This window comes from Vipera berus (genome assembly GCF_964194415.1).
Source record: "Vipera berus genome assembly, chromosome: 4".
Taxonomy (NCBI): Eukaryota; Metazoa; Chordata; class Lepidosauria; order Squamata; family Viperidae; genus Vipera; species Vipera berus.
In genome coordinates, this window is record NC_138206.1 from 110,712,280 (window position 1) to 110,734,522 (window position 22,243).

At 42.5% G+C, this 22,243-nt stretch overlaps 1 protein-coding gene across 1 annotated transcript in view; it reads left to right on the plus strand.

Moving 5' to 3' along the window:
- The window catches only part of KLF12 (KLF transcription factor 12), a gene marked incomplete at its 3' end in the record, with an annotated part of 230,349 nt that overhangs the window by 191,245 nt on the left and 16,861 nt on the right, over positions 1-22,243 (plus strand). Inside the window, 2 exon segments of the mRNA XM_081326857.1 lie at positions 9,856-9,930; positions 9,932-10,092. Coding sequence (XP_081182983.1) covers positions 9,856-9,930; positions 9,932-10,092 — 236 coding nt within the window.

A 22,243-nucleotide genomic window follows, 5' to 3' on the forward strand; every position in this document is an offset into this window, starting at 1 on the left:
CTCTGCCTCCTTCCGAGGTGCCCCATTGCCTTCCTCTGTTTACTCCTGATTGACTGCTTCCTGCATCGGGCGTCCTTGAACAGGGCTAGCTGTGGGTCATCTTCATCCACGCTGTCAGGCTCACACAGCTGGGTCTGCGTCGTGACCAAGTGGGAGGGGCCTGGCTGAGGGCTCTCATCAGCAAGCTCTCCAACCCCCTCAGCAAGCTCTTCAACACCCCCCTCCTCCTCTGAGTCGTCCGACCCAACTGCCGAACCCACAGGCTGACCCTGAATCACAACAGATAGATGCTGTGTGAGATGTGCATCCTATGCAGGACTGTCCATTGCTCACAAGGTGGTTCAGAACCTGGCACCTTTTTTTGTGAGGCCATTTATATGTCTACCTATGTCTGGGCTTTCAGCAACCCATTTGGCTTTCCATTACGAATCAATGTTAAAGTTGTCGGGCAGATATTGTACAAGTAGCAGTGAGGGCTTCCTGGATTTGAGTTTTCCGGCAGATAAATGAGGAAGGCTGGCATGCAGCGGTAGAAGTGAGTTGCTCATAATTTTTCTGTATTCTCTCACTAGTGCATCTTGCCTATGTAAAGCTAGCAATGCTATATGACTCAGAACAAGAAGCCAGCAAGTTGCTTTTAATACATCCGCATTAGGTTCCTACAATGCTTGTAGAAGAAACCCATCCATGCAGACAAGTGGAAGTCAAAACATAAGTGAAGCCACCCCTGTTCTCAGGGTGGCTGGAAGAACTGATTCAGAGCAAGCCCATCCCTCACTTGCATTCATAAAGTGTGATGAAAATGGCATTGTGAAGTTCTCCTCCGAGTCTTCAGGCACCAAAAATGTGGTCGATGTTTGGCCGAAAGACTAAGAGAACTTCCGTAAGAGGTTTTTTTGTGTTTTTTTTCTGTTTTAAGAACTGGGGGTTGCCCATAAACTATGAAATGGAGACCGTGTGTTTTCTGTTTGCTGGTGTTTTTTTTTTGCAGACATTTTTGGATTGTCCGTAAGATTCAAGTGTTTGGACCTTTCGGATTGTCCATAAGGTCCAATTGTTGTGCACTTTGTGGCATGAGAGAAGAAGGATGTTTCCTCCTTTAGAGAGGGGAAGGGGGAGAGTTCAACCACCCTCTCTGAAAAATCCATTCTAAGAAATATTAGCTCAGCTTTAATCACTAACTTTTTATTCATAGTCAGCAATTTTCATGGGTTCCCCACCGACTTTTGCTTCAGAATCCAGACAGACATCCAGCAAAACATATGGAGAATTCATCCGCCAACTCAAATATTTCCATTTGATTGGTTCAGCTTTGCAAGGAACCGTTTCTTTCGTCTTAAATGCTTGGCTTCTTCACTCTGCTGCAGCTACTTCTTTTTCTTGTAAACATTGTACAAGCTTAATGTCTCTTTTTTAAAAACTCCTGCTTCCTGGATGTAGCGGATCAAGAAAGTCTTATTCCTCTGAGCCTTGTCTTAGAATGCCTGAGAAATGTAGAAAAGATTTGAGTTAGTAAGCACGACAAACACAATCCATTTATCAAGGTGTTTCTGAGCCTGGACCTCAGCTTGTGTGGGAAGAGTCTAATAAAGGAGTGTCTGTGGCAAGGAGTCCTTTTTCCTCTGGTGTTCTCCTCTTAGTAAGAAAAAAACACAACCCCATCCAACTAAGGAGCTATTTCTGAGTCCCCTAACTTTAGGAAATCATGTCAGCATTTTTATTGCCCACGTTTGCCTACATTTGTAGCATTTTAGAGCGGAATCCTAAATCGGATCCTTCATCTACGAAGAAGTAGAGAACCTGCCAATGTAGAATTTTCATTCAGCAATGACCATCCTTCCACTTCATTAGCCCTCTTTTCAAATTACAAAGGTTAATTTAAATCCTGTCTGTCTTGGGTTTTCTGTCATACAGCCTGGAGTGAGATTATGCACAGAGACAGAAAAAAAATAATAATACTAAAATAGCCACAACGGAGGAATGGATTGTGAAGATGATGGAATTTGGAGAAATGGGAATATTGACTTGTTTGATTGAGGACAATACAACACAGGTTCTTTTATTAAAAGACTGTAAACCTCTTATGGGCTTTTTTTGTTGTTGCTGAAAATGGAATAAAATAAACCAGCGATTTATAGATTTGCTGATTAAGAATATGGCAAGAAGGGAGCTATGATGTGAACTTCAAAGAGTGACAAAAAGTTTAAAATTGCTGTAAAGCGGATCAGGAGTTACTTTTTAAAAAATATCTTTTATTCTTTCTTTTTCTATTTGTATTACCTTTCATACTTTTATAATCTTTTCTCAGCATGGTACTAAGGGAGGAAGGGAGGGAGGGAGGAATTTCAAGGAAAGGAAGGAAGGAAGGAAGGAAGGAAGGAAGGAAGGAAGGAAGGAAGGAAGGGAGAAAAGGAAGGAAGGGAGCGAGGAAGGACCCCCTTTCCTTTTATTCTTCAATTTAGTACATTGATATCTACATCTCTATTAATCAAGAATCTTACCTGCTGTGCTTGATTCCTCCCACACCTGTCCTTGTGTGTGTCTTTCCTCTTAAGGAGATCAAAAGAAATGTAGCTGAATTACTTTCTGAAGAGAGAACAAAGGGCAAAGACAGGATTATAGCTAGAAAAAAATGTGACTATGATGCCACCTAACGTCAAGAATGAAGCCAATGACCCAATAGGAATCCTCTCTAATACTATCAATTAGCCTCATTTTTCCTGCCTTTCTGCCTTGGGGGTCACCATCCCACCCTGAAAATGTGAGATTTCATAAGTGCCACCTTGTAGCCTGGAAATTATAGGTATGCTGGTTGGTGAGGACAGGGAAGAAGACTTAATGGGGGATTGATGACTCAAGGACAGTCCTTTGGGACTTTAAATAGTAAATGAGGAATTGCAAAGGTTATTTCTTGTTGGTGGGCTTTAAAGTTTTTTTTTCTGCTGCTGGACAGTTTCTAATTAAAATAGTATCCCAGATGCAGATGGACTTGGCTTCACAGAACTGAGGATTCAAGAAAACTTGCTTTATTTTTATTTAGGCTTGTCTTTGAGCTGGGCAGTGTAGAAATATTCTCAATAAACAAATAGGGAGTAGCACATACAAATGTCATACAACCTGCTATTGTGTCTTTTTCTGGGTTTTTTTTGTTCTTTTTCCCCTTTTCTTGATCCCACTTCAGGAAAACTATTGTGTTCCCTTTAGGTTAGCTGGCCTGATTCTGCCTGTCTCTCTTTCCCTGGGATCCTGGCAAACTCCTTTGATCAAATTCAAAGCAAAGTCAATCCAAGGCATGGATCTATAGCGTTTTCTCCAAAATGATTTAGCTCCCTTTTCAGATCTTTTTTTTTCTTTTTGTTATCGTTGAATGACACCAAAGTTTGCAATGATTCCTACTGATTTATAAAGAAGGCTGAATGAGCAATCTCTACCGGCATCTGATCCTTGATTCATCTTCATAAACAAAGCCACCCAATATACAATGTAGCAATGTAGGAAAAAAAACCCCAGTAATTGCTTTCATTGCCTTCAATAATAATAATAATGTCAACCAGACGCTCTTAGTAACTGGGGATGAGTGGATTGTCCCATTCTCTGGCTTTTGATGCATCTCCAAATGAGACTGAAGGCGCTTTTCCTAGGAGACCACTAACAAGGCAATCAAGGCATTAAGAGCCCTTAAAGGTGGCTTTACATTAAATCAAGTTATAGTGGTTTGTTTTTGAAAGAACCCAGGTCAATAATAGGCTCTTATTCCTTGCTGATATTTTTCTGGGCAAGAAATGAAAAGGGCGAATTATTTCTCTCATGTTGAAAGTGCAAGGTAGTTAACTCAAAATCCTAGCGTTGTTCAGTAAATATACTTTTAACTGTCAAAGGAGACATAGCACACAGGGTACCCTTTGACATATCTCTCTGAATTGACGTGAAAAGACATGTTGACCTCCAGTGCTTGGGTGTTTTAAATCTATCCTTTCAAATGCCTGTCTCTCCTCTTTTTCATTTTTGGTTTTTGGTCCTTTTTAGGTGACAGAAGGATTTGTTTTATTGTCTGTCTGTCTGTCTTTTTTCATCTATCCTATCTATCTATCTATCTATCTATCTATCTATCTATCTATCTATCCATCCATCCATCCATCCATCCATCCATCCATCCATCCATCCATCCATCCATCTATCTATCTATCTATCTATCTATCTATCTATCTATCTATCTATCTATCTATCTATCTATCTATCTATCTATCTTTTTCATCTATCCTATCTATATATCATTTATTCTATCTATCTATCTACAGTATCTATCTACAGTATCTATCTACAGTATCTATCTATCTATCTATCTATCTATCTATCTATCTATCTATCTATCTTTTTCATCTATCCTATCTATCTGTCATTTATCCTATCTATCTATCTATCTATCTATCTATCTATCTATCTATCTATCTATCTATCTATCTATCTATCTATCATCTATCTATCTATCTATTTCTATTTATCTATCTTTTTCATCTATCCTATCTATATCTATTATCTATCTATCTATCTATCTCTATTTATCTATCTTTTTCATCTATCCTATCTCTATCTATCTATCTATCTATCTATCTATCTATCTATCTATCTATCTATCTTTTTCATCTATCCTATATCTATCTCTATCATTTATCCTATCTATCTATCTATCTATCTATCTATCTATCTATCTATCTATCTATCTATCTATCCATCCATCCATCCATCTATCCATCTATCATATTTATATAGCCATCCATTTCACAAAACGTGACTCTGCTTCCTGTACAATCAAACCATAAAAACAAAAACAGTTATCACCTGGATGAGTGAATATCCTGCATATCATGTATTATGAAGCCTGGGGGTGGGATTACTGAAACTGCTCGCTCTTGATCTTCTCCAAGGAAGGGTTTTCGCTGGGGGGGAAAAAGAAACCCTGATTTTGTTAGGATTGGCTGTGTGTAGCCTTCGATTTGTCTTTCTGTCCTTGCTGCACTGCAGGAGAGAGATTACTCAACCAGAGGATTTTCCATTCCTGCTTCACTGCAGGAAATCAGGTGAAAAGATGAATGATCTGCCTCCAGCTTTGTGGTTTTGCAATTCCATGATCTTAGAGGCAAACCAGAAATCATAATAAATTGCCTAGTCCTACTTTGGAGAATTTATAACACTGAATATAGGAGACTGTGCCCAAAGATCTCTCTATTTTTTTTTCAATTTTGATACATATATCACTGTAAATTTGTACCAGATGTGTAGATTGCTCCATAGGTCAAAATCTGGGAACCTCATGCTAGGTGAATATAATGCCCACGACCTTATTGCAGTGATAAATTTCCTTTTAGCATTTTTTTCTCCTCTAGTTCTACAAATAGTATATGTAAGTACATTTGATTTCTCTGTGGAACCATAGATTACTGAATAATGAAATGTCAACATAGCCAGTCAGGTTGCTGTAAGATGTCAAAGTGCTTGCCTATTGCTATTTGGCTGTCTTTATGTAGTTGCACCCAGGTTTACTTATTGCTCCAGCTTATAAACAGTGCCTAAAGTCAGGCACTAAAACAAATTTTGGACTAACCCGCAATCAATCTCTCAGCTTAGAATTTAAGTTTGCTTCCTTGGGCTACTAGTTGTGAAAAAGCCTGCAACCACAAGGTTGCAGATATAGGAAAAACATCTTTTTTCTTTCTTTCTATCTACTGCAGGAGTCTTCAAACTTGGCCCTTCTATGACTTGTGGACTTCAACTCCTAGAATTCCTCAACCAGCGTCATAAAAGGGCTAAGTTTGAAGACCCCTGATCTAGTGGTTATCTGGATTTTGTAGGGCAAAAATCTGTTTTTTCTATCCTTACACATATATCACCAGACACTTCTTTTTAGAGTTTGGGTTTCATTTTATTAGCGAAGGTGGTAGTCTGCATTGCTCTTCTTAACATTCTCCATATTCATATCAGATTTGGGTCTGACGTGGTAGAAGAGTCTTCTTTGACATTAATTCAAATTAAAGGATTTGTTTTCTGGTGCTATGGAAAATGTGTCCCACAAAAGCACTTTTGCATTATCAAGTACGGAATTTCTGCACCGATCATTCAGTTTTGGTTAAAGTTTTATGTGTTACTAGGTGCAAAGATAAGTTGCTTTGTGATGAAACAAAAGCCCTGTAGGCAACAGACTATATTTGTTTGTTCCTCCAAAACTAACTGGACCTTATTATATTTTACTTATCATCAACCTTGCATCCCCCCCAAAAAAAATTGAAATCACACAACTTATTAAGATTTGTTTTCCTCTTCAGACACACGGCAGGTTTTAAAGCAGCAAAGCCATTGTTTGTATCACCTGCAGAGACCAAACTCTGTGAAATCCAGATGATTTCAGCAGGCAAACAAAGAAAGAAACCTTTGGCTGGAAAAGAAATGCCTTCAGTTGAAAGAAGGAGAGAAGCTTGTTCGGTGGCTGCTTGGAAACTTCCACTCTTCCGAAGGGTTTTTCCTCCATCTAGTGGAAGAATGGAAATCTTCAGTTTGAAACGATTAGTTGTAATCATTGCACCTAATTAAAATGGCCACGAAACACGCCCTCCGTCTTTAATTGGGTGCCCCTCATCCTGGAATTGCCGTCCAAATTCATGCACAGGGCCCAGGTTGGGGAAGGCTAGAAACTAATAATCATAATAATAAAGTTGGAAGGGACCTTGGAGGTCATCTAGTCCAACCCCCTGCTCAGGCAGGAAACCCTATACCATTTCAGACAAATGGCTGTCCAGTCTCTTCTTAAAAACTTCCAGTGTGGGAGCATTCACAGCTTCTGGAGGCAGGTTGTTCTGTCAGAAAGTTTCTCCTTAGTTCTAGGTTGCTTCTCTCCTTGACTAGTTTCCATCCGTTGCTTCTTGACCTGCTTTCAGGTGCTTTGGAGAATAGCTTGACTCCCTCTTCTTTGTGGCAGCCCCTGAGATATTGGAACACTGCTATCATGTCACCCCTCACCCTTCTCTTCATTAAACTAGACATACCCAATTCTAGCAGCCTTACATGTTTTAGCCTCCAGACCTCTTTGTTGCTCTTCTCTGTATTCTTTCCAGAGTCTCAACATCTTTGTTACATCGTGGTGACCAAAACTGGATGCAGTATTCCAAGTGTGGCATTGTAAAGTGGTATTAATACTTCACGTGATCTTGATTCTATCCCTCTGTTAATGCACCCTAGCACTGTGTTGGTGGCCTATACTAAACCTGTGCATTTGTTTTTTTCTTGCCTAAATGTAGAACCTTACTTTTTTCATCATTGAATTTCATTTTGTTACATAGCGCCCAGTGTTCAAGTCTGTCAAGATCCTTCGGTATCTTAAGCCTGTCTTGTGGAGTGTTAGCTATTCCTGTCAGCTTGGTGTTGTCTGCAAATTTGATGAGTTCCCCATCTATCCCCTCATACAAATCGTTGATGAAGATGTTGAAGATCACTGGGCCCACTACACATTTCCCTCCATGTAGATGCGGTTCCATTGAGGACCACATGCTGAGTACGGCCAGTCAGCCAGCTACGAATCCATCTGATGGTGATGCTGTCTAACCCACATTTTTCTATCTTATCAAGTAGTAGTTTGTGATCTACTTTATCAAATGCCTTACTGAAGTCCAAGTAAATTATATCCACAGCATTCCTTTGATCCACTAATTTTGTTACTTGGTCAAAGAATGCAATAAGATTTGTCTGGCATGATCTGTTTTTGACAAACCCATGTTGGCTTTTAGTAATGATTTTGTTTGCCTCTAGGTGCTCACTGATTTGTTGTTTGATTATCTTTTCCAGAATCTTCCCCTGAGGTCAGGCTGATAGGTCTGTAATTTCCTAGATCCATTTTTCCCCCTTTTTTTAAAGATGGGAACTACATCAGCTCTTTTCCAGTCCTCTGGTACTTTCCCAGTGCTCCAGGATCTTTGAAAAATATAGTGCTTTTATTATCTTACTTTTCAAAATTTCCCAAGCTTCTTGAGTTGTTTTCCCCTTGAGAATTCGTATCCATGGAATCCTTCCCAAGCTCTCTCTAAGTTTATTGAAATTAGCTCTCTTAAAGTCCAAGACTTTAATTTGACTGTATGCTATTGCTTGTGCTTGAATAATGTTGAATTCCAATATTGCATGATCACTTCCTGCCAAGGTTCCTATGGCTTCAACACCTTCTATCATTTCATCTCTGTTAGTGAGAATTAAATCCAAAATGGCTAATCCCCTAGTTCCCTTCTCTACTTTTTGGGTGACAAAGTTGTCTGCTAGGTTTGTCAGGAATCTGTTTGATCTTCCACTTGGTGCAGAGTTTGTCTCCCAGTTGATGTCAGAGTAGTTAAAGTCCCCCATTACTATTGTGATGTACTTCCTACATACCTTAGCTAGCTGACTAGCAAAACGTTTGTCTATTTCCTCTGTTTGGTTGCGTGGCCTATAGTATACACCTATGGCAATGTCATTTTTTTCTCCCTTTTATATTGACCCAAATGCATTCAGGTTTACAGTTTTCATCATTGTTGTGCTCTATTTCTGTAGAGATATTTTTACAAAGAAGAAATGTGGAGACAAAGATCTGCAATTCTTGCAAAGGCTTCATAAAAAGAGACTAGTGTAGGTTCAACCCTGCACTGAGTAAAATTATCCCCCAAGGTGACAGAAACGTGAGAGAAAATTATAGGTAGTCCTTGACTTACAACGTTCGTTGAATGAGTGTTTAAAGTTACAGCGGCACTGACCATTTTTCACGCAGCATCCTCATGATCGCTGCATCAAAATTCAGATTCTTGGCAACTGACTCATATTTATGACACTTGCAATGTCCCAGGGTCAGGTGATCAACAACCAGGGTCAAGGGGGAAGCCAGATTCACTCCACAACTGTATTACTAACTGGATTCATTTGTGATTCATTTAACAACTGTGGCAAGGAAAGTTGTAAAATGGGGCAACATTCACTTAACAACTGTCTCACTTAGGAACAGAAATTTTGGGACTCAGTTGTCATCATAGGTTGAGGACTACCTATAGTGACCCAGGACAGGGTTTTCGAACTGAGGTGTTGTGTGCCAGCCACATATGTTTCAGGAATCTCTGTCATGAAAGAGAAGTATGCTGAGGAAAAGTGTGACAGTGTTAAGAAGCATCAATGAAAAGTGTATTGTGATTTGTATTCCTTCTTTTAAGAATACGCTTTCTGTCTTTTGTCACCAGTTTCACTGCCAACATCCAGCTCAAGAATCCAAATAAAACTCCAGGTTCATTTCATTTCCAAAAAGCTTACTATTTATTGAATACACATCTTGGTTATGTCGAAGGAAAACTTAACTTCAAGGTGCCAACACCAATTCGTATACTTAAACAATAGTTTTCCCAGCCAAACCCCCAACATGTTATGTAATCCATATCAACACATCCACTTTGTTATGGGAACCATCTGCTTCAAATCCACACCTGTTCTGGTGTCCTTGACAAGGCTTCAAGCTCTCATGGTCTGCAGGTGAATTGAAGAAGTTTTGTTTCTCCATCTACCCATTTGAAAGTAACACCTCCCCCCCTTAATTTAAAGGCAAGTTGAAACATAGAGGCACATAGCTGCCAAAGTTTCATCCTTGACACTCACTTTTATCTCAGAGCAAAGTGTCTATCGAGATTCTCAGTCATCCACTCTCAGTCATGGTTGTTTCAAAGGTGCTTTTTCAAAAGGCAACTGGATTTTCTCGGGGTTTTTTTTTCTTTGAAAACATTCTCATCGGTTCTGGCAGGATGATGGGGAGGGATGAAAGGTTCCTATTTCTTTGCAGTCATCTGGTCTTTAGCACTCTCTGAGAGCCATTGAGGCCACTTGGGGGTTTATCTGTGTGAAGGGAATCAACACCCTGACTTCCTCTTTTGCTTCTATTTCACAGTTCAATTTCACCGTTTAGCATTGAGAGCACAAGACGCCAGAGACGGTCTGAATCGCCGGACTCCCGGAAGCGCCGCATCCACAGGTGTGATTTTGAAGGATGCAATAAGGTTTACACGAAAAGCTCCCACTTGAAGGCTCACCGGAGGACCCACACAGGTGAGCATGAGTGAAAATTTCCAGCTATGAATTCAGTGGTGATTGCAATTTGAACAGCGGGACATAATTCCATACAGTACAGTTCTCTCTTGATAATTCCCACCTGCCATGTAACCCTAGAAACTAAGGCTTTCCCCATAATAGTAAAGGTGGGGAAACAGGGTGTGTACTGTCAACTAAGATGAAGGGCCATGACTCCAATCCAGTCAAGAATCTGGATGAATTTCTTGTGATTTTCTTGCTCTAGAGCAGGGGTAGGCAACCTTGGCTCTTTGATGACTAGTGAACTTCAATTCCCAGAATTCCTGAGCCAGCATGGCTCAGCTTGGAAATTCTCCCTTGCCCCTCAGCATGGCTGGCTCAGGAATTCTGGGAGTTGAAGCCCACAAGTCATAAAAGAGCCAAGGTTGCCTACCCCTGCTCTAGAGGGTTCCTCGTGGTTATCTCTACCTCGTGGTGACATTCCAGTTGGACATCAGTTCAGTTCAGGAGAAAAAAGTTGAAATGGCTGTCCGCTCTGTATCCACTCCTCCAGGCACCGGCAAGAACCCCACCCCCATTAGAACATTTTATCTTTCTTTCTTTCTTTCTTTCTTTCTTTCTTTCTTTCTTTCTTTCTTTCTTTCTTTCTTTCTTTCTTTCTTTCTTTCTTTCTATCATTATCCGTCATATTTATATTTATCTGTCATATTATCTGTCTATATTTATATCTATCTGTCATACAGTATTATCTGTATCATTATCTGTGTCACGACGTCCTCTGCGAAGAAGCACAAGCACTCCAAAAGGAACGGGTGACCAGGTTTATTTCTCGCACAAATCAAACCGCGGTAAAGTCAGCGTTGAGGCACCCAGCCTCAACGCTCTTTTATCATGCTACCACACCCTAACCCCACCCCTTCAAAGCAAACCGGCATCCGCCCGCCTCCCCATAAAAGCCCCACCCATCACCTTGCATAGCCACCACCCACCATGTGCACTGCTGCGGCCCGCCAAGCCCCCTCCCAGGTAAGCCCTGTCCTTCCGCTCCCTCACGCGCCCCAGTCCGTGCCGGCGTTGCGGCTGTCAGCTCCCCCCCGAGTCCATCCAAGCGCCCAGTGAGAGTGGGTGGCAGTACGGGCACAGCCACACACCCCTCTATGGTTTTCTGGGGCGGGTCTGACTGTCCGTTCGGCCCTTCGTCGCCTCCAGTCCGTTCCTGCCCGGGCGCCGCCCGCAGCTCAGGGCCCTGCCGCCGAGGAGTCGGAGGAGCCTGGGCAGATGCCAGCGCCAGTCCGGTGGGCGCCCGGCGCCGTCCTCGCTGACGAGGCGAGCGCGCGTCCGCCGGCCGTCTGGGAACGGGCGCGCCGATCAGCTGGGTGCCGGCCAGCTGCGCGGCGGGGCTGCGGCGCGTTCCGCGGAGTCCGGGCGAAGCCACGCCCACCATCCGAGCGTCCGGAGCCCGACGGAGGTGATGTCGAGGCCCGAGCAAGCGGCAGGCCGGCGGGGCTTGACAATCTGTCTATATTTTTTTCTATCTATCATTATAAGTTTATATTTATATCTTTATCTATCTTTATCCTCTATCTATCTATCTATCTATCTATCTATCTATCTATCTATCTATCTATCTATCTATCTATCAATTTATCAAATGTATGCAGCCATCTAATCCAGCAGAAATGACTTTGGGCAATATTCAAAAAACTCTGGCTATTTGAATAGGTTTGAGTTCTCCAGATAGGATGCTTTTTGAGACAAGAGGAAAAACCTCAGGGCTGTAACTGGTTAAAAACATTGTTAAAACATAAGCTGATTACCTGCATTACCTCAAGTGAGGGTTATTCATTCACATGGTTGTCTGATCTCAGGTGTGCTCACATTGGGGTATTGCTATAGAGCAAACTGCAATCCAAAACCCACTTATGTATCATCGGGTGCCGGGTGGGTGTGGCCATTGGGTGGGTGTGACCTATTAGGTGGGTGTGGCCAATTGGGTGGGTGTGGCTGCGGTGGTAATGGCAGACTGGGTGGGACAAAAAAATTCAATCAATCAATTCCGACTTTGTGAGATCTTTTTTTTTCCCACAAGAAGTTGAAATTGATTGATTGATTGAACCTTTTTTTTTTTTGCACACGGTGGTGGAGGTCTAAAGCGAAAATGTTTTATAAAACCCAGCTGAATGCCTAGGACTGGGGTGACGGTGTGCATGCCCACAGAGAGGGCTCTGAGTGCCGTCTGTGGCACCCGTGCCATAGGTTTGCCACCACAGCTATAGAGCCATCAGAAGTGGGCCAGTTCCTTTCAGTGCATCTGCATCGTTAGCATCACAGTTACGTGAAGGAGGCTAGGATGCCCAAATAAAATTGTGCTCTTTTCAAAGGCATGCCTGAGGCTGCTACCTGTGTCCTTCACCAACAGTGCTCCTCCTCATAACCAAAGCTCTGAGACTTTCCTTCCGTCTTGTGGGCTGCTGAAGGGGAGTGTTTCAATCTGGATGGGATTCTGGGGTGATCTCTTCATCTCTGTCTACATCAGGACCTGAGTTGAAGCTGACTGTCAGAAAACACTTGCAGAGAAGGGTGTCGTACATGGCAAGCAGTCTAGTTCTTTATACCTTGATAAGTTCCAGGGGTGACCTGGCACAGAGACTGAACATTGTGTTCCCAGGTGTTTTTCAGACAAGATCTGGGCTGAAACTTTGTGCCAGGAAGCAATGGCAAGCTCCAGGCCTTCAATGTGTGAGAAAGCTGTTTGCATCTTTCCTGGCGGTTTGCCGCACTCCCTTTTGCTAAACCAGTAAAGTTATGAACTTCCCATGGCTGTGTGATAGAGAAGGATCAATGTGAAACAACCCACCTTTGAGCCGCTGGGTTCTAAAAGCTTTACATTACCCTGCAAGAACAAAGGACTTCCATATGTTTCAGGTCTATGGATCCATTGGCCTTCCCTTGGAGACTGTCTCCTGAGCAGTTCTAACCATTGCAATTCCTCCTATGTTTGGAAGAGCTTCATCGGATGTTACAGGCGTTGGACTCCCAACTGCCAATCTTATAGCAGTTTTACCAGAAGGCCCTCATGAAAACATCACGGGATGCATAAGAATATTTTAATCACCTGCATTTGAAAGTTTGTTTCACAATCAGCAGTCTTTTACAAGCCATTAAGTATTTCTGTGCTTGAGTGTCAGGGTGCTCAAACTTGGAAGAAGGCTTCAGAGAGCTGCCTGTTTTATTTAGACGTCGTAAAACAAAATTGTGTTGGCAGGCAGGAACTTGTTAAGGTAGGGAGTGGGACAAAATATTAACAAAGCCTAAATAAGGATCCCAGGTTAAGCATAATGCATGTAGTCAAACTTTATAATAATCTAATAAATGAGCCAGTGAGCAGACTTGTTCTTACTAAAGTATAATCTTAACTTGCTTAGATCCTAACAACGGCATTTTTCCAGGGCAAAATGTTAATGAGGTCCTAATGAGCTGAAAGGTCATATACAGTATGTACAAATGCTCCATGGCTTAAGTGATTAAAAGGACATGTATTCACTTCTGTAGACCATTTGGGATGTTCAAAATATCTCCCATGTAAATTGTATGGATTCAGGTTTACGGAAACTACTGTCTGTCTATATTTTTTTTCCCAGAGTGGAATGAGACAATTATTATTTTTTTATGATCCAGAGTAATTGGGGTACGTTATGGACCAGGGATAAATGAATTAGGACAGCTCTGCACATAAGGAGAAATAGGAGGAAACAGATCACAGAAGCTTCTGTTGCTTCACTATAGCCTTGTATTCAGTCTGGGATGGTAGGTTAGCCATTGCTGCAAGTCACATAACAAAGGAGTGTATTTAGTATATTTCAAAGCAATCTGCACCTGAGTATATTCGTAATACAAGGGCAATTCGGAAATAAACCTCCATTTATGACAGACACTCGCAGATACAGAACTTTTATTATACATATTAAAAAACTACAACATTACATTACTTTTCGACAGAGTCGTCATTCAAATTGAGGCACTTGTCATAACATCTTACAAGGTTTAAAATTCCTTAGTAGTAGTCCCTTGGCACTAAATCTGGGCTATGGAGGTGTGTGATTAAAATCATCCCAACAGAACTGCTTCAAAAGTTCTTGGGTGCATCTAGTGGTGTGCGGGCGAGCATTATCATGAACCATCATCACACCGGAAGTCAGCATGCTCCGACGCTTGTTATGGATAGCTCATCTGAGTTTTGTAATGTTTCACAGTAGACTTCGGACTTGATGGTCGAACCACACTCCGTGAACTTCACTAGCCGTACTCCTTTGGCATCTTCACACTTGGTGGGATTTTCTACGGCACCGCTTCCGGTGTGGTGTTCGTTCACGATAATGCTCTCCCGCACACTGCTAGACAAACCTTGTAAGACGTTATGACAAGTCCCCCATATCAGAGGACCTCCCCTGAAATGGTCCAGAAAAGCACCAGTTGCTTCTCCCTGGAACTACACAGCAGGTATTTCTATGGAGGCATTGTCTGATGGATGAGGAACTTGATGTCTAACTCTCAAACCTCTGAAAAAACTGACTAGAAAGCTGCTTTCCTTCACATGCAGAAAATCCTCATCTCCAACTAGAAGGATCAGAGAGAACTCCTGGCAGTGAGAATAATTAATCAGTGGAACGGCTTGCTTCCAGAAGCTGTGGGTGCTCCATCACGGGAGGTTTTTAAGAAGAGATTGGATAGCTATTTATCTGAAATGGTCTAGGGCAGACATGTCAAACTCGCGATGTCACGCGACGTCACACGATGTATCGGAGCTTTTTCCCCATTGCTGGCAATGGGGAGTGCGCAGTTTTCCCCGCGGGCCAGCAGTTTGACACCCCTGGTCTTGGGTCTCCTGTTTAAACAGGGTGCTGGACTAGAAGACCTGTAAGATCCCTTCTAGCTCTGTTATTCTGTTGTTCAGTTGGTATGAGTGACATCCTTAGCTAAGGGAAGATTACTTGGACTGTTATGTAGACATGTCCATATAGTTTCCTTGTCAAGAGATCAGATAGTTATTATTATTATTATTATTATTATTATTATTATTATTATTATTATTATTATTATTATTATTATTATTATTATTATTATTATTTATTTATTTATTTATTTATTTATTTATTTATTTATTAAATTTATATGCCGCCCTTCTGTTCTGTACCAGCCTGCTACCGGCCCTGCAGAAAAGGCAGGGACAACCCCTTTACAAACGGCAAGAGGCTGGAATAAAGCCTGCCAAATTTATTAACATAAAACAGACACCAACCATGAAACAGGAGCTATGAAACAGGAACTATTCAAGCGGTTGCCTTCAGCATACCAGCCCTCCCACGCATTCCCCCTTAAATACAGTTCAGGGCGTGGCTTCTCTCTGCCTCCTTCCAAGGTGCCCCATTGCCTTCCTCTGTTTACTCCTGATTGACTGCCTCCTGCGTAGGGTGTCCTTGAACAGGACCAGCTGTGGGTCATCTTCATCCACGCTGTCAGGCTCACACAGCTGGGTCTGCGTCGTGACCAGATGAGAGGGGCCTGGCTGGAGGCTCTCATCAAGCTCTTCAACACCCCCCTCCTCCTCTTCCTCTGAGTCGTCCGACCCAACTGCCGAACCCACAGGCTGACCCTGAATCACAACACCTTCTCCCTAAGGACTCAGGGCAGCTCACAGCAATAAAAAATTAAAAAACATAGAATACAAAGATTAAAAAAGAATTAAACAATAGATAAAGAAATAAAGGACAATTTAAGCCGATAAAAACCAAATTTAAAAAACCATGATCAGTCCAGGCCCGCTTGTTGGAACAACCATGTCTTCAGGTCGCAGCGGAAGGATCGAAGGTCAGGGGCCATCTGCAGCTCCGGAGGCAGTTCATTCCAGAGGGTCAGCATGCCCACAGAGAAGGCTCTCCCCCTGGGGGTCGCCAGCCGGCATTGCCTGGCCAACAGCACCCTGAGGAGGCCGACTCTGTGGGAGCGAACCAGGCGATGGGAGGTTGACATTGGCAGCAGGTGGTCTCGCAAGTACCCCGGGCCTAAGCCATGTAGGGCTTTAAAGATAATTACCAGCACCTTGAATCGCACCCGGAGGGCAACCGGAAGCCAATGCAGCTCGCGCAGGAGTGGTGTAACATGGGAGTATCGAGATACTCCCATAAGCACCTGCGGGGCTGCATTTTACACCAGTTGAAGCCTCCGGGTGCACTTCAAGGGCAGCCCCATGTAGAGAGCATTGCAGTAATCCAGGTGAGAAGTGACAAGGGCATGGGTGACCTTGCATAGGGCATCTCGGTCCAAAAAGGGGTGCAACTGGCACACCAGGCGAACCTGTGCAAAGGCCCCCCCCCTGGTCACAGCAGTTAGATGATCCTCCAAATTAAGCCGTGAATCCAGGAGGACACCCAAGTTGAGGGCCCTTTCTGAGGAGGGCAATAGCTCCCCCCCATCAAAAGAGGTGGAACATGTTGGACAATACAAGATGCCGGTATCCACAGCCACTCGGTCTTGGAGGGGTTCAGCCTGAGCCTGTTCCTTCCCATCCAGACCCGCACCGTCTCCAGGCACCGGGACATCACGTCAAGGGCATCACTGGGTTGGCTCGGGGTGGAGATAAACAACTGGGTATCATCGGCATATTGGTGATACCTCACCCCAAAGTTGGTTCCCATTCAAGTGCTAACCAGTTAGGATCCTCCTGATATCTTTTAAGATCAATCCAGTTGGATGGGGGGGGGTTGTCTATGATGGGGGTTGCCTAGGAACAAGCCCTAGTGTCATGAATAACATGATATTGCTATACCAGAAAAGGGCTAGGGTTAACAGAGACAGTTGAGAAGGAATGCTCTGCTTCCCCCAAGTTAATATGGCTTCACAAAACTTATAATTGTGCTGCCATTCGAACGTAGTTCTAGATTAGAAGACTAGCATTGCTATCTTCTCCACTGAGATGGTTTGGGCCGAGCAATGCCTGCTTTTGTAATTTTCACCTAATCCACTAGGGGGTGCACGGTAATAATAAACAACTTCTAAACAAGTGTGACATCTCTCGCCCTGAAGTAAGGATTAATTGTGAGTCACAAATATCCTGCCTGCTGTTTTCTCATTTGTATATTCTTCCATCACGTGTAATGTCAATTATGAAAGAGATGCAAATAAAAAAAATGTGTGTGGATCGTGTTTCGAAAGGAGAAACTATTACAAATAGTTACGCTTCACCTTTTGTCAATTGCAACGTTAGTTTCTACCAATTAGTAAAAGTGACTACCCTAATAGTAATTTGGGAAGTTTAGGCAAAAGGCTTCCCAAAGACTCATGCACAAAATGTGTCTCTACCTTATCCTTCCTGTCTTGTGGGAAAAGCTCCTTCCCATTTACTGAGCACAGGGGGTCCTTGACTTACAACAGCTCACTTAGTATGAACGATTCCAAATATACGTCTCCCAGGATAACTTGGCAGGATCCAATCCAGCCCAGTCACCGGAACCAGAGGTTTTAACAACACCACTGGAAAAAGTGACTTATGACCATTTTTCATACTTACCACCTTTGTAGCATCCCCATGGTCATGAGATCAAAATTCAGATGCTTGTTAACTGGTTCATGCTTATGACCGTCACAGGATTGCGGGGTCATGTGATCAGATTTTTCAAATTTTTGATGAGCAAAGTCAATGGGGAAGCCAGATTGACTTAACAACCATGTTACTAACTTATCAACTGCAGTGATTCACTTAACAACTCTGGCAAAAAATAAATGTCGTAAAATGGGGCACAAAACCCACTTAACAAATGTCTTGCTTAAAAACAGAAATTTTGGGCTGGATTGTGCTCGTAAGTCGAGGACTTACGACCACAACTAAGATTTCATTTACACTGGAAGTGCCTGCCAGATTGATGGCTGACTCCACTTCCTCCTTTTTCTCCCTCTGCTCTCTACCCGTGTCCATCTTTCTTTTTTGGTAATCATATAATTGTATTTCTTGTTGTTTATTTTATTGTTCTTTTTTTAAAATTAAACTTTTTATTGATTTTCTAAAGTTACAATTATATCTTTGAAAAGCAACGTGGCGGCTGAGTTACAATAATTCAATTACATACAAATATTATTAGTACAAGTCTCCAACTATTGCAGCCAATATTTCCTCTCTTTTTCCCTTAATATGTACTGTCTTTTATTTGAATTAATATACTTCTTATTCTATCAATCAGATACATAATAACTTTCTTACATTTATCAATCATTTTTAGTTTATATGTCTTAATTGTTTCAACATTCCATCTTTTAGACTATCAACCTAGCAAATTTTCCCAGCTTTAATTTTCCATTAATATTTCAGTTTAACGTTTAATTTTTATAATTTCCAAGTTTTAAATGACCCCAATTCCCTTTGTCACAGTTCCCCCCAACATTTGGTGTACAGGATATATATTCTATGGTTCTATTATCTTAGTTCTGCTCAATTCACACTCTTTTCATTGCTTCCTTTTTATCGTTGCAAGCCACCTAGAGTAACCACACGGCAAGACAGAAGGCAGATAAATTTAACAAACAAGTAAATACATCTAGTTAACTATTAAGAATAGAGCTAACATGGTTATCGTCTGTTCTTTCACACTGAAGAGTGTAATTTGTAGTCAAATTTTGGAGATTTCTAGAAGCTGGCTCCAAACTTGTGTGGGATGAAGGCAGCTACATCTGTGATTCCCAGAGTTGCAATAATAATACTAATAATAATCTCTAGGTAGATTTCTGGCAGTTCTGGACAAATTCAGAACATTCATATTTCAGCCTTCTCATTTCTATGGAGATTCACAATCATCCAGGTCGTGGTTGTCCCCAAGGTGCTTTTCAAACATCAACTGGACTTTCTTGGTTTTTTCCATGAAAACATTTTACTTTTTTCAGTTCTTCTGAAGAAGAAGCTTCTTGGATGAAGAAGCAAAATGTTTTCAAGAAAAGATGCAAGAAAGACCAGTTGCCTTTTGAAAAGCATCTTCGAGATCACCTTCTCTGGTTGTAGTATTTCTCTTTATAGAGAAAAGGGTTGAAATCGCCATGTGAAGAACACCGCACAAGCCGTAACTGATCCTTGCCAATAACATGAAAGTCTTAGCCTAGGACCCCTTTTCCTATCTTGCCAGTCTGTGAGGATTATTTTGTGGTGTAGCCATGTTGGATTGCAATGAGGAACACCAATCTCACACATCTTCCTCACACGGCTAGTAAGAGGCGAGAACCTCCTGTCCACCTCAGAGGTGAAGTTCATTTACCTAGCAGGCAGCCAGGCTCTGAGGAAACTTTTGAAATTATGGTGCCATGGAATGCAATCATTGGGCTGGCTGGCTGAAGTTAAGTAATGCTTTCTTGGGTAAAAAGGTAAAGGTTCCCCCACACATGTGTGCTAGTCGTTTCCGACTCTAGGGGCCAGTGCTCATCTCTGTTTCAAAGCCGAAGAGCCAGCGCTTGTCCGAGGACGTCTCCATGGTCATGTGGCCGGCATGACTAGACATCAAAGGCGTACGGAACGCTGTTACCTTCCCACCATAGTGGTCCCTATTTTTCTACTTGCATTTTTACGTGCTTTCGAACTGCTAGGTTGGCAGAAGCTGGGACGAGTAACAGGCACTCACTCTGTTACGCGGCACTCGGGATTCGACCCGCCAAACTGCCGACCTTCTGATCGACTAGCTCAGCGTCCTAACCCACTGAGCCACCGCGTCCCTATTTTCTTGGGTGGACTTGAACAAGAAACAAAAGAGAAAGCCTAAACCAGGGCTCTTCAAACTTGGCCCTTTTATGACTCGTGGACTTCAACTCCCAGAATTCCTCAGCCAGGAATTCTGGGAGTTGAAGTCCACAAGTCATAAAAGGGCCAAGTTTGAAGAGCCCTGGTCTAAAGAGAACAGTGGTGTTTGCAGGAGAATCAGAAAAGTCAAAATGGCAGTTTTGACAGAGCCAGCTGCTTTGTACAGTTATGAAAACTTTTTTTAAAAAAATATTGTATTAATTTTCTATTATTGCAGTTCATTAGTGCTTAATGAACGTGTTGCCTGGGTTGATTTGTTTTGCTTAGTAATGCAAGTTAGGTTGTTACTCTCTATCCTATTTTTCCAACCATTCATAAAATAAGTTCCATGTTTTGTACAGTTATGAAATCTTGACCCATAGACACAAAGGGTGGGGCTTTAAACACACTGCCACAATTGCCAGGTTGACCTTTTTGCACAGCCCCCTCCCACAACACCACCAAAGTAGAAATACCAAGTACCTTTCAAGTATTATAGTTTAAGGTCAATGAAATAAAATGTTGCTTGGGAAGAATATTGCAACGGAACTGAAAAGTTAATCCTAATTGTTCTTTTAAATCAGGATCGGCATAAGAACCTTTCTTAATATATAACATTTTTACGATTATAGCTTCTGGGGAAGGTGGAATAATGGAGAGAAAGACTAAACTGCTCAAAGGAACCCACCAAATTCTTGAAAATCCTCTCTCTTGAAAATGTACCAGTTCAAACCTTGAGCAATAATATGTATTAATAACCCACAGCTGCAGATCAAAAGTAAATTGATCACTGCAATAATGTATGTTTCTTTTTGGTAAACAGCATAGTAAAAAATGGGGACGTGGTGGCTCAGTGGGTTAGGTCGCTGAGCTTGTCGATCAGAAGGTCGGCAGTTTGGCGGGTCGAATCCCAAGTGCTGCATAGCAGAGTGAGCACCTGTTACTCGTCCCAGCTTCTGCCAACCTAGTAGTTCGAAAGCACATAAAAATGCAAGTAGAAAAATAGGGACCACTATGGTGGGAAGGTAACAGCGTTCCGTGCGCCTTTGGCGCCTAGTCATGCCGGCCACATGACCACGAAGACGTCCTCGGACAAGCGCTGGCTCTTCGGCTTTGAAACAGAGATGAGCACCGGCCCCTAGAGTCAGAAACGACTAGCACACATGTGCGGGGGAACCTTTACCTTTACCTTATAGTACAAAAAAGTTGATTGCTTTGTCTGCAGATCCTTTTCATTGCTAGCAATAGAGCCTAGCAGAAAAAAGGGATCTTCACCAGAAGCTTAAATGGTAAAACTGCAATAGAGTAAGACAGATTCTTATGCCAATCCCAATTTAAAAGAACAATTAGGATTAATTTTTCAGTTCCACTGCAGTAGTCTTTACCAGGAGCATTTTATTTATGTGGCGTCATCAGTGTTCCTAGCCTGTAACAATGAAAGATTCAGCAAATGAGAAGGGACATGAAGAACTCGGTGGAATTCAGAACAATATTTCTGACAAACTACATTATGGCCTGCAAACCAACAGGCTGCATTTTGGTTTCTTTCAACCAGAAAGAGAGGAGCACCTTTCAGAATCATAATTTGTAGCCCAAACCTGAAAGTTGCACTCCTCAGAGAAAGAGACTCAGATGTAAAGACTTTGTTCACAGGTCCTGTTCTGTTGATGATAACTTTATTGTCACTTTATTTATTTATTTATTTATTTGTTTTATATACCGCCCTTCTCCCGGAGGACTCAGGGCGGTGTACAGAGTAATAAAGTAAGAATACAATAAAACAATAAAGTGAGAAACTTTTAAAACCCAAATCCATCAGGCCAGGCCGGCTTGTTGGAAGAGATAAGTTTTTAGATCACGCCGGAAGGAGCGAAGGTCGGGGGCCATCTGGATTTCAGCTGGTAAGCGGTTCCAAAGGATTGGCGCACCCACCGAGAATGCTCTCCCCCTGGGGGTCACCAGCCGACATTCTCTGACCAGTGGCACCCTGAGGAGGCCCTCTCTGTGGGAGCGCACAGGACGGAGGGATGTTGACGCTGGCAGTAGGTGCTCCCGTAGGTAATCCGGACCCACGCCATGTAGGGCTTTGTATGTCATCACCAGCACCTTGAATTTCACCCGGAAGGCAACTGGAAGCCAGTGCAGCTCACGGAGCAGAGGTGTAATATGGGAGTATCGGGAGACCCCCAAAAGCACTCGTGCAGCTGCACTCTGCACCAGCTGAAGCTTCCGAGTGGTTCTCAAGGGCAGCCCCATGTAAAGAGCATTGCAGTAGTCAAGACGAGAGGTCACAAGTGCATGGGTGACTGTACGCAAGGCATCCAGGTCCAGATAGGGTCGCAGCTGGTGCACCAGACG